Here is a 13,589-nt window from a genome sequence, read left to right on the forward strand (position 1 = left end):
GAGGCTGCCTCCCCTACCTCAGGTTTCCACACTGAGGAGCTTGTGTGGGCCCGAGGTGGGAGCAGGCAGGGGGAGGGGAGCAGAGGGGCTGTGGTATGAACGAAGCAAGACACAGGCACCAGGTCTCAAGGGGACTCGCAATGTTGGGGTGGTTGGTGACAGGGGATGGACAGGGAGGAGGGGAAGGAGAAGGAGAATGAATCAGAGAGTCGTGGAGCCCAGGTTCTCAGGGCCCTGCTGTCTGTCCTCTTTGCCCGCAAAAGCGCTGTCACACGGTGCCTATGCGGTGACACCTTCTCCATGGAGAGAGGTGGCAGACTTTGGCAGACAATGGAGATGAGAAACAAAGCTAGCACACTCAGAACTGCACCCCTTCCCATGAGAATGGACAAGCAGGCCGAGTTTGGATCTTGGTGTCAGTGCCATGATTGCTGCAAACCAGTTCAGAATCCCTTTAAATATTGATTCACTGGTTCATTTTTCTGTTGTCATTTATAGTGAAATGGCATTCTCACCTGAGCAGGCTTCGGGCTGAACATAGAAAGCGCAGGCTGCAAACTCCCTGCGCTCATCACACTGATAAGAATCAAGCGAACGCCGCAGAGAGCGATGCCAGCAAACCAGAGGAAAATAAATTTCTAAAGAGTGAAGTGATCATCCTAGGAAAATATTTCAGGGGAGAAAAATAAAATGTTAGAATGATAAAGAAAAATATAGACCTCCTAATCCATATTGTCTGCGAAAATGGAGAAAATGTTTCATTCGTAGAGGTATATAAAGTGGTACGAGAAATGTGTCTGCTCCATGTAAATTAATTCAATGCAACTTTCTTTTTCTCTTTCTTTCTTTTAGATAAAAAACCTCTTCATGAAATAAAACCCCAAAGTAAGTTATTTTTCCTCTTGTGAATATAATTTATTCTCCGACTTGCTGCCTTACTGTGGTATTTGTCTAGGAGCCCAGGAAAACTGAAGCCCCTCAGAAAGGTCTGGGCTTTCCAGGTTCCCCTCCTGGAAGGTGGAGTCTTAGATCAGGAGTTTAAATTGAAAAGAAATAAAAGAAATACATACCCCTCCTCACTCTTAGAGTAAAAAAGTAAATCTCTCTTCATTCTTTCTGCCTGTAAGGTTTTTTTTTTCCTTTTTTTTTTTTTTTTACAAATGCCATCTAGAATTCTTATATCTGAAGAAATTTGTAGCATCTGAATTGATATTTGTCAGTACACGCTTTCATGAGAGTGGCCTTGGGCCAAAGCCTGGTGACAGGCTCCTGTCCTAGGGTTGGGCATGCCAGAGATGGCAGACCTGTGGAATCCATGGATCCATGGTGACAGGGTGGATGAACTTGGTGCTGGCTAGAACTCCTGCACGTGGGCCAGTCTTTTTTTTTTTTTTTTTTTTTTTTTTTTTTTTTTTTAGTGAGTTTGTTGTTTTTTTTTTTTTTTTTAGTGTTTTTAAGAGAGATTTTTGCTATAGGGTGTGTGCCCTTGCTGGAGGGACAGAGACAGAAAGCGAGAAATCACCTCCCAGGGAGATGGCCAGTCCACAATCCCTTCTCCTCCATTCTCCTCTCAGGATCTTGGGCACACATAGACACGTACCCAGTGTGTTTTAAGCCACCAAGTCTGGGACTCGAACTGTGGTCAGCCATGTGGGAGTCCAGTGATGTAACCATTACACCAGTGGCTAGTCCCCACCAGGAAGTGTTTTTCAAAGTCTCAATGCCCAAGCTGCAACAATGAGATTAGAATTTGGCATGTATGTGGTAGAGATGGGAATTAGAACCCAGGGAATCTCAATTTTATTTTCTTAATACTAATTTTCATGAGAGAGAGAGTGAGCAAGAGAGAGGCAAGCATCTCCAATAGGATCTCACACCACAATCCTCCTCTGGCCTTCCTGGCTCGCCCAGGTCAAAGACATACAGCCTGGTGTGCACGGTTGACCAGGGAGCCCAACCCTAGTTCTCCAGATGTCTTCCACCACTGCAGAACCTTGCTGCTACTGTTGCACCACGCACTAGGACCAGGAGTCCCAAGTTCTCAAAGCTCTAACAGGTGGTTTCAATGTGTAGCTCAAGCTGAGAACCACCGACTTAGAGAACCATCTCAGGCCAACCTAATGGTTAAGGAAGGCAGATCCCACATCACTGATGTGATTGGAATCTTGCCTCTAGCGCCCTCAAAAACCCACCTGGCGCATGTGCATATGTGCCCAAATTCCCAACAGGATAAAGAAATGGAGGAGATAGGATTACAGCACGCCCACACCCTGGGGGTGATTTCTCCCTCCTCTTGCTGTCCTGTCTAGCAAGTGCATATGACCTCTAGCAATTAAAAAAAAAAAAAGAAAGAAAAAAACTTTTTAAAAAAGGGAAAATAAATAAGCTTAAAACTGTTTCTCAGAAGATGGACCAGAGACCACATGCATCAGATTCTTGACTTGGTGGGGTCCTTGTTAAAGGTGTCCTCCTTCAGAACAGAACGTAGGAATTAGGACCCCAGGTGGGAAGCCCTTGGAATCCTCATGTCAGACATCCCCCCTCGTTATCGTTATCCCCATGCACTCAGAAATGTGTGAAGCCTACTGGGGAACCTCCGGGCACTGGGGCAGTCGCTGGTCAGCTCTCATCCACAGAAACTCAGCACCTACCCGGCCAGCTTGACTCGTGAAGCTCATGAAAGCTGCTTCTCATTTTAGGATAAAATGAAGGACTCTTCTTTAAAATCCTCGGGTATTCAAACTCAAAGAGCTTGGGAGAGTAACAGTCTTTATTAGCTGTTTTGAAAGAATTAAGACCCTATGAGGGTAGCTAGAAATAGGTAGGCCCTTGGGGGGATGGGGGGGTGTCAGGAGATGTGGAGGAAGAACCAGTGTTGGTCCCTACTCTCTTGTGAGGCCTCAGGCAGGCAGAGGATGGAAAGGGGCTGCTATGCCAGGCCGAGAATCTCCTCAAACAATGGAATCCTTGCTGACGGTTCCCTGCTGCGTGCAACCCTCAGTTCTCAGGTAGCAGCCCTCTGACGTCATGTCTGTTAGATGTTAATGTGGAGGTGCGGACCTGTGAATGTATGTGCACGTGCCCATGCGCAAGCATGAGCATTGCGTGTGTGCACATGTACACATTTAAAGAGAAAAACAGGCCTTAGGACATTTGGCCCACACCTGCATCAGGACCCTCAGATGGCAGCTGCAGGCAGGGGGCTCTTGCCCTCCTCCAGGTCACATGGTGCACACCATCCGCCGGTTCTGCTCTGCAGAACAGGTGAACTCGTGGGTCTGTGTGGCCGCCAACATGAGGGTTACTTAGAAATCCATGTGTGTGTTTTTAAAATTAATTTCATGCTTAGTGTGTGAGTCCTGTGCCATTCTAATTTGGTTACATCTGTACTTCCAGCCATAACCACCACAGAAGCTATTTCTAGTCCTTAGGGACTCCTGAATTAGTTTTTGCTTGGGGTTCTCGCTCCTGAGCACCACGCTTAATTGCTGGATACTGCAACAGAATTGCTTAAACTGTTTTAATTTGTGAGTTCCCTAAAAATAAAACCTTAGCAGAATCAATGTGATTGCAAAAGGCTCCCGGAGGAATCCAGTCGGGTTCTGGAAGCTGCACGGTTAGAATGCACTAGACAGATTCAGGCTGCAATGGTTCAGAGAGGGGCTTAGTCTAAGACGACATGAGTCATCACTGATGCAAAATCAAAGTCAATTATGAAGATAATTGAGAAACAACCTGTTCCTATATATAGCTGCACACGTGACCCTGCGCAAGGCCTGGTGGTTAGGAAACTTCACTCTGAGCCTTGCACGCCGGCTTCCACCAGCAGGCGGGCAGAGGAGCTAGCATTGAGTTGAGGGGAGGTGTAAAAGAAAGTGAAGTCTTAAGATATCTGTTGGCAAATCATAGTGACAAACTGGGAAAAATATGTGCACTGCATAGCTCATGAAAGCACTTATTGTAAATGAGATAATTTAATCAATTACGTTTCCTAATGTACTAAACCGAATGTTTCATTTTCTGCTTCTGCACATCTTAAATTATCTTCAGGTGCTTTATGAGATTTAATCATAGTTAATAGAAACTTCATTACCATCAAATGTGCTTTCAATAAATGTTGTGTAACAATGTCAGGAGGTGCAGTAAAATATCGTAGGTTCTGAATGGCAAACACGCACCCCCAGAGTCAGACTGAAAAGTGGTTGTGTTCAGACAATGAAGCTCCTTGGAGGCTTGGAGAATGGTTGTCTGAAGGGCTGTGAGCCTCTGAGTGGTGACGTGCTTGGTGAGCTCACCATAGCAGTGAAGACTCTTTAGCTTTCCCTGCAAGCAGGTCGGCAGTGCCTGTTCACTCCTCAGCTCCTTTCTACGTAGTTTTGTACCTGGGAGAGATGACAACTCCTCATGAATCTAATTAGCAACCTTAATCTCAGTTTAACCAATAATCTCAATCTTGGCTTCTTCAAAATTGCATTTAACCTTCTCTGTCACTGCCCTGAATCCATGGCTCTTCTGACCATGTTCATCTCAGTGAAGACCATGCTGTGAAGACCTCTCCGAGGTCGAGGTCAGACAGCTGGACAGCCTCCTGGAGCCCCGCTGAGCACCCAGTACCTCACCATGATCTGCCTGTCCTCCCAGCTAAACAGCTCTCAGGTTCCTTGGGGCTCTCCTTCCTCACATGGCTCAAACCCTGTTCTCTTCATTCAATGGCTATTTACCAAGTGCTCACCCAGTGTTGGGAGCTGGTCTGGGTGGTGGGAATCGGCACTGAACAAAACACGTCCTTGCTAGTTCTGAAAAGCTCACAATCTTAGGCAGGAGAGATAGAAATAAATAAACCAACCAAATAATATGCAGTGCCGAATGCTATGGAGAGGGTCTTGAGTGTTATAGAACAAAATAAAGCAATGTTGGATGGGCAGTGGCTCTTTCAGAGTGTAAAGAATTCAGAGATCTCTGTGAAAAAATTACATTTGAGAAGAGACCTGGAATAAAATAAGGAAATAAACATTCTGGATATCTGGGGGATGAGAAAGGGAACCACAAGGTGCACACATATGAGGTAGGAGATTGTTTGAACTCTCTGAGGGTTCTTAAAGAGACCAAGATGTCTGGAGCAGAGTAGCAAGAGGAAGACAGGAGACACGATGATCAGAGGAGAGGGCGAGGGAGGGAAGCTTCCCTGAATGTTACTGCCAGGATAAGGACCTTGGTCTTTACTCTGGGGGAGATGGGGCACCATTAGGAGTTGTTATTAAGCGACCTGACCTCATATTTTCAAGGATAAACCTAACTGCTGTGTTGAGAGTAAACCTATAGAGAACCAGAGAAGAAGCAAAGAGATCTATCGCAATGAGCTATCATAATACCAATATTGTAGGTCCAAGATGACTGAGGCTTGGAACAAATTCACAGCAGTAAGAACTGTAAGGTAGCTTATATTCTGTGTATCGTTTGAAGGCAGAGTTGAAAGGATTTGTTAATGGATTGGGCATAAAATAGGAGATGTATGGGTGATCCTAATATTTTTAAAGAATTATTTTATTTAACTTTACTTATTTTTATTTATTTATTTATTTATTTATTTATTTATTTATTTATTTATTTATTTTATTTGACCAGAGAAGGATGCTTCCCTGAATGTTACTGCCAGGATAAGGACCTTGGTCTTTACTCTGGGGGAGATGGGGCACCATTAGGAGTTGTTATTAAGCGACCTGACCTCATATTTTCAAGGATAAACCTAACTGCTGTGTTGAGAGTAAACCTATAGAGAACCAGAGAAGAAGCAAAGAGATCTATCGCAATGAGCTATCATAATACCAATATTGTAGGTCCAAGATGACTGAGGCTTGGAACAAATTCACAGCAGTAAGAACTGTAAGGTAGCTTATATTCTGTGTATCGTTTGAAGGCAGAGTTGAAAGGATTTGTTAATGGATTGGGCATAAAATAGGAGATGTATGGGTGATCCTAATATTTTTAAAGAATTATTTTATTTAACTTTACTTATTTTTATTTATTTATTTATTTATTTATTTATTTATTTATTTATTTATTTATTTTATTTGACCAGAGAAGGATAGAGTGAGAGAAAGAGAAAGTGAAAGTGAGAGAGCAAACCGCCAGGTCCGGGACTTGAACAACAGTCAGCCATGTGGGAGTCCAGCATCCTTGACCACCACGTCACCTGCTGGCCTCAGATTCTAAACTTTTGACTGTGCAGACTGGAAGGATGGAATTGCCATTACAGATCTGAGGTATAGCGAATCTGGAGGGAAAACCAGGAGTACAATGTTATAGATGCCCAGTCTGAGATACTCCTTAAACATCGATGTGGAAAGGTTGAGTAGGCAATTGAATGTATGAGTCTCGAAGTCAGAGGACTGTGCTGGCTGGTAACATAAATTTGGAACTTGTCAGTGTCCAGATATTTAAGGTCATTAGCTTGGGTGAGATCACCAGATTATGAGAGTGAATAGCAAAGGGAAAAGTGCTGAGGACTGAGCCCTGAAAAACAGCAACATTAGATAAGAGATCAGGAGTCAGTAGCAGCCAGGATAAGAAGAGAAAAAGCTAAATTAAAATATAAAAAACATGGACCAGCAGTCAGTAATGGCTATGTCGCTGGACTCCCATGTAGTTGACCACAGTTTGAGTCCTGGACCCGGTGGCTTAAACTCACGCTGGGCACGTGTGTGTGCATGCCCAAGATCCTGAGAGGAGAATAGCGGAGAAGGGATTGAGGCATGGCAATCCCCCCAGGGAGAGATTTCTCACTTTTTGTCTCTCTGTCTCTCTGTCTCTTGTCTTTCCGGTGAGCGCATGTGCCCTATAGCAAAAACTTCTCAAAAAAATTAATAAAATAAAAAAACAGTGTTCCAGAAGAAAAGACGACAAATTCTAGCCATTGTTATTCCTACTAGGATATCCACAGTTGCCTCCCCAAGTCCAGTCTAGTCCTACATCAATTTATCTGATCTTTATGAAACAAAGATTGTAATCACATCACCTTCTGTTTATACCTCCTCAACAACTTAGCACTCTTCTTAAACTGAAGGTCAAGGATGGCAGTTAGGGGATCGTGAAAAAAACAAACAAAACATTTAATAGACACAAAAATGAGAAGTTATCTTTTGATGGTAATGTAGTGGGTCATTGGAAAAGTCATGACATATTGTTCCATGGTTTGCTATGCAAAAATTTCTGGGACTTTTCCAATGACCCAATACATGGTAATGTCTTTGACTTGACTAATATGCACTGTATTCATGCTGGGAAAAACCTGCTATGCACTGTAAAGCTGTACAGTGATTGCATGTAAGCAAATTTTAAGAAAGATGAAGTCCAGAGCATTGAGTGTCATTTAGCATTTGGTGCTTTCTAGGGTCTGTTATTTCTGCACCCAACCCTTAACCTGCTTAATTTATGCCACTCAGCTTTCAGTTCAGGTGTCACTCATATAAGGCCTTTGTCATCATCCCTGAGTCTGAGTTAGTTGTCCTAGAACTTGCCCTGATAGCAAGTCATTCCCCTGTTTCTGTAGCACATTTTCATGGCCTTCCTCTGATCCTCTGGATTCCCACTGAGAGACAGTTTCTGCCATTTGGTCTACGGTATGTTCTTTTTCATCATTATGCCCGTTTCATTTACCACAGAGCCCGGTATAGAGTACCTGTTTAATAGATATTTATTGAGTTGTGGTCCTAAGTCTTCCTGCTAAGTCATTATTGGATTTTTTACTGTGAAGGTAAAAAATCAAAACTATGTAGTGAATTTTACTTATTCATGTAATTAATATTTACAGGACAGTTGTCTTCTACAGTCTCAGCTCTGTGAAACATGAAGAAAAATAACTGTCTTCCTCACAATTTAAATTCAAGTTAGAGGATAATAAGTAATTCAAGAAAAGAAAAAATTAAGAAACATTATTTAAAGTTTATTTCTTCTCTGAGTAAGAGAGACAGAAAAAGACAGCACCCAAACAGTCTTGATGCCACAGTCTAGCCCTAGCCTCCAACAACCCCAGCTCATGGGAAGACAGGTGCCTGGAGTTCTCACAGAGGTGTCTAGATATAAACCTGATGTCTTCCCTGTGGGTCAGCTTTGCAGAGTTTCACATTTTGCTATTGTCCTTCTGTCCAACAGGAAACAACTTATTATGTTTTATAATTTCTCATTAACATTTCATTGATATATATATCTTCGTTGGTTATAGTATGGACTTGTTTTGTGAGATATTTTTGCTATAGGGCATGTGCTCTCGATGAAGGGACAGAGAAACAGAAAACAAGAAGTCACTCACTGGGGGATGGCCACATTGCAGTCCCTTTTCCTCCATTGTCTTCTCGGGATTTGGGGCACACACGCATGTGCACCTGGTGTAAGTTTCAAGCCACCCGAGCCAGGACTCGAACTGTGTTCAAGTGGGACTCCAGTGCCCTAACCACTATGCCACCTCTCGTCCATGACGTTTTAAAACATGAGTGCACTTTTGTCAAATCAGGATAATATCACATTCATAGTTTTCAACAAAGAACACTACATTATGATGTGGACCTTTGATTCTTGCTCTGCAATGTTTTCTTTTCTTTTCTTTCTAAAATTTTGAGTGATGTATGGATGAGCAATGTTTCTCTTTTTTCTTCACTCAGTTGTGGTGTGCCATTCCACAGCCCATTCACCCTGTCCACATGCATTTCTGTGTCTTATTTTTTTTGGAGAGGTTTTTGCTAGAGGGTGGGTGCGTTTGCCAGAAAGACAGAGAGAGACAGAGACACAGAAAGCTAGAAATGGCACCCCAAGGTTGGGTGGCCATGCCACAATCCCTTCTCCTTCCTTCTCCTCTCGGGATCTTGGGCACGCACACACACACACCTGGCATGAGTTTAAGTCACCAGGCCTGGGACTCGAACCACAGTCGACTACATGGGAGTCCAGCAACATAGCCATTACTCTAACTGCTGGTCCCCATTTCTGTGTCTTTTGAACACTTTTATCTTGAGCCCTCCCCACCCATTCTCCAGGGGAAAAAAATTTAGTAAGTGTCTACTCTGTGCTGGACACTAGGACAAGTCTAAAATATCTACATCTTAACATCATTTCCACTGAAGAATGGCCTGCATGTTTCCTTAGTGACTGAAAATTAAATGGCTCTTCCCTTTCCTGAAGAAACTTCCATCCTCTGTCAGTCCCCAAAGTACACTGGTTTCGTCTGTAGTGGACTAATGTTGACCCTGTCCTTTATGATCTTCACCCGGGAGGGAACTCCTTGGAAGAGATGAGTCTAGACTGAGAAACTGGATGTTCTCCTTTAGGCTCGAATTGGATCTGAACCCTCCCCCCAGAACTGCCTGATTTTGGACCATACTTTTATATTCTCAACAGATTTCCAGGCTCTTCTAAGCTAACACTTAGGCTATTTGCATTCATGCTGATCTTCTGACCACTGTCTTAAACATTTTTCCCCTTATTTTGTCCATCATTTTCTTTGTCTCCTGCCGATTATTTTCAATTACATAAATACAGCACTTTGCCCAAATTGCATGATTTGCTTTGTCCTTCAGAATCATCCCTACTGTGAATCAATTCAACCCATATAGGTGTGCAACATAGGTAATTTTCTTATCCTTTTCCATTTTTTATCTCATTTTTATCATGTCATAAGTGTAAGCCCTTTTTTACTGCCATTTGCAATCATCCTGCTGACTCTTAATGGACACAATGGGATTTTGTTCATAAAGTATATTAGGACCAAGCATAGCCACAGAGAATAGGGAGAGACCAGGCTCTTCTTCAGTATCAGAATAACCTGGGGCACTTGTTAAAAAATGTGAACCCACACTCCCCATATTCTTTTGTAATTCAGAATTCATATAGTTTATATCTATGACTTTTGTTTCATAGATATAAATTAATAGATATTCTAGCTTTCAGAATGGGAAATTAAACAACTTGCAGTAGATTTCTCAAGGACTTGAATTCAAACCCTGCTTTTTGTACTCTACCCCTATTTCAACTTGCCTCCTAATCTTATGGACAAAGGCCCTGTTCAAATCTGGAATCACCAGATAAAATACAAGACTTAATTAAGCCCGAATTTCTGATAAATAACAAATAAAATTTTGCTATCAATATATCCCAGATATTGCACGGGAGATACTTGTGCTAAAATTATTCATTGTTGATCTGAAATTTAGATTTCACTCTGTTTCTTAGATTTGTGTTTGTTTAATCTGGCAACCTTACTAAAAAGAGAACCTAGAATATGTCTGCAAATGTATTATGAAGACTTATTTTTAACACAAATGACCTTTACCTGCAAACTTTGGAAGGATAGCCAGAATCAGAAGCAGATATTAGAAGAGTAAAAGTCTGAGCCAAAAGTAAACATTTGTAGAAGTATGAGGTCTACCGGGGAAAACAATTGTAGTCAGTTTGGTCAGAGAGTAAGGTCTCCACAGAGGAGAAGTGGGTACATAAAAGGACTTGGGATTGAAGGTGGGGCAGAGCAAGTGTCTGGAGCAGAAGATAAACATGCCTGTAAGTGGACCCAGCCCTGGCTGGAGAGACTGAAAGGGACCAGAGACAGGAGCAGTTTCAGGTCAGTTTCAGAGGAGAGGAGTCCACGAGGAAAATGGTTCTGAGTGAGCAAAGGCTGGGAGCAGACTGCAATGTGGTGTCTTCTGGGAGGCCTCCTGAGATGAGAGCGTCCCTGCAGATGTGAGCAGTAAGTGCGTGAGTGGTTAGGGGAGGAAGTCATAGGAACAGAATCAAAGATAACTCTTTGATCTCAAAACTGTCAGTGGTGGAGTCATACCAGAAAAAGTGGACTCAGGAGAAGAAAATATCTGTGGTGGTAAGGATGATGTATCCACAGATGAGATGGCGAATTTGAGCTGTTAGCACAAGACACAGGGGGTTTTGTACAGCATGAAGGAGAGAACTGTGAGATCAGATAATCAAAGAGAAGTCGAGGCAGGAGATGCAAGCCAAGAGTCCAGGGTTGAAGGGATAGTCAGCACTGTCTATATGGGATTATTCAATGAGCTGAGAGGAAAGAAAGGGAAGAGGCCAGCTACTTCACATTTTAAAACCTGCGTTTGAAACTATTGTGTCATCAGGAAAGTCATAATGTATTTTTCTGGTTTTCTATGCAAAAATGCACCGTGAATTTTCCAACAACCCAATAGTTGAGTGAAGGGCATTTATTAAACCCAAATAAAGAGCAGATCAGAGAATTAGTGGAATTAAAAAAAAATTGTAGAGAGATTTTTGCTATAGTATGTGTGTGCTTATCAAAGAGATAGAGAGGTAGAAAGTGAGAAATTACCCTCCAGGGGATAGGCGTGCTGCAATCCCTTCTCCTCCATTCTCCTCTTGGGATCTGGGGCATGCATGCACACATGCCCAGCATGAGTTTCAAGCAACTGAGTCTGGGACTCAAAACACAGTCAGCCATGTGGAAATCCAGTGATGTGAACCATTGACTGACTGGTTCTAGGGGAATCAAATTTAAGGGATTTTTTCTTCCCTCGAAGGAAGGGTGGCATTCTTGCCTATTTCTGCAGAGCAGTATCTAAGAACATGACAAAGAAGATCCCTGTTGATGTAGTTGCAGACGACTTTCAAGAGGAAACAGTGGTTTGGGCAAGGACAGACTTTAAAGGAGAAGGAGACAATGAAAGAATGCAGCAGTAGAGAACTAGTTAAATAAATTATCATACAGCCTGCCAATGAGCAACCATAAAAAGGAAGGGAGGAAGCACGGATGCTCTGAAAGGAATGTGCTGCCAGGTATCAGACCTTAAAAAGAAAAGAGAAGAAAAGGAGAATAGGAAAGGAAGTATAATGTGGGCACTTTTATAGAGATAAAAATGTGAAGGAAAGAAGTTGACACTTTTCTTTATTTTTTCTCTGCAAGGACTCACACAATATCGAGTGGTTTCTTTTAGAGAAGAGGTAGGGGAATAGCTTTGCATCATGCAATTTTTTATCTTTCTTAAAACGTTTTCTGATCTTGTGCATGTAATGCTTCTGTTACTTATTTAACAGTGACAGGGGTTAACCGATTGGGGAGATCATGGAACATGTAATAAGAAATGTTCAATGTTTAAAAATGCGTAACGTTCTTTGAAACAAAGAGCTGAGAATTCAGTAGCTGTGTGGAAGACAGCATCTTGGAGTTCAGCATAGAGTAACTCGAAGGAAGGGTTTGGGGGTGATTAGAGACTAGACTGTGTTTGTGGCAGAGGGCAGAGCTCAGGTGTGCAGGGAAAATCCGAAGATATGAGAGCAAAAGAGAATAACGAATGAGGCCAGGTCCCTGTGGAGGCAGGGAAGGGCTGGATCAGAGCTGGCCTGGCACAGAAGAGGAAAAGCCTTTCAGGGAACAGAATAAAGGAAAGGGAAACTGTGAGGAACAGATGACTCCTTATGTGTGTGGGGGTGGCAGGCAAGCTCGCATAGACTGCCCCTAGTTTCTCGATAAGAAAGAGGGCAGTGAGAAGTAGGGGTCTCGTAAATTTAGAGAAGAGGTAGGGGAATAGCTTTGCATCATGCAATTTTTTATCTTTCTTAAAACGTTTTCTGATCTTGTGCATGTAATGCTTCTGTTACTTATTTAACAGTGACAGGGGTTAACCGATTGGGGAGATCATGGAACATGTAATAAGAAATGTTCAATGTTTAAAAATGCGTAACGTTCTTTGAAACAAAGAGCTGAGAATTCAGTAGCTGTGTGGAAGACAGCATCTTGGAGTTCAGCATAGAGTAACTCGAAGGAAGGGTTTGGGGGTGATTAGAGACTAGACTGTGTTTGTGGGCAGAGGGCAGAGCTCAGGTGTGCAGGGAAAATCCGAAGATATGAGAGCAAAAGAGAATAACGAATGAGGCCAGGTCCCTGTGGAGGCAGGGAAGGGCTGGATCAGAGCTGGCCTGGCACAGAAGAGGAAAAGCCTTTCAGGGAACAGAATAAAGGAAAGGGAAACTGTGAGGAACAGATGACTCCTTATGTGTGTGGGGGTGGCAGGCAAGCTCACATAGACTGCCCCTAGTTTCTCGATAAGAAAGAGGGCAGTGAGAAGTAGGGGTCTCGTAAAGGAACCAGTGTCAGAGCAGCTGTTTTGATGAGAAACATCATCCATCCATAGAACATGAATAAGGTGATTGCTGAGCTGCAGGGAGGGCCCAGGTGAGGTTGCATGGCATCCTTTTTTTTTTTTTTTTTTTTGGAGCGGTTTTTACACCAGCATCCTTTTTCTTTTTTTTTTTTGGACAGGTTTTTGCCATAGGGCACGTGTGCTTGCCAGAGAAAAAGAGAGACAGAAAGCAAGAATTCACCCCCCAAGGGGGATGGCCACACTGCAGTCCCTTCTCCATTCTCCTCTCGGGATCTTGGGCACACAGGCACATGCGCCTGGCTTGAGTTTAAGCCACCAGGTCCAGGACTTGAACCACGGTCAACTACCTGGGAGTTCAGTGACATAGCCATTACACTAACTGCTGGTCCCCATATGGCATCCATTTTTTTGATGATACCAGCTGGTATAGTGAGTGACTTCATGCAGCAGGGCAGATTGGCCTGG

General features: G+C 43.0%; 1 protein-coding gene across 1 annotated transcript in view; it reads left to right on the forward strand.

Annotated features, from left to right (window-relative positions):
- Window positions 1-13,589, forward strand: part of UNC5D (unc-5 netrin receptor D) — a 274,310-nt gene that overhangs the window by 175,049 nt on the left and 85,672 nt on the right. The window contains exon 11 of the mRNA XM_027770563.1: window positions 853-885. Coding sequence (XP_027626364.1) covers window positions 853-885 — 33 coding nt within the window. The remainder of the gene's footprint in view (window positions 1-852; window positions 886-13,589) is intronic.

This window comes from Tupaia chinensis, unplaced genomic scaffold (assembly GCF_000334495.1).
Source record: "Tupaia chinensis unplaced genomic scaffold, TupChi_1.0 Scaffold000144_1, whole genome shotgun sequence".
NCBI lineage: Eukaryota > Metazoa > Chordata > Mammalia > Scandentia > Tupaiidae > Tupaia > Tupaia belangeri.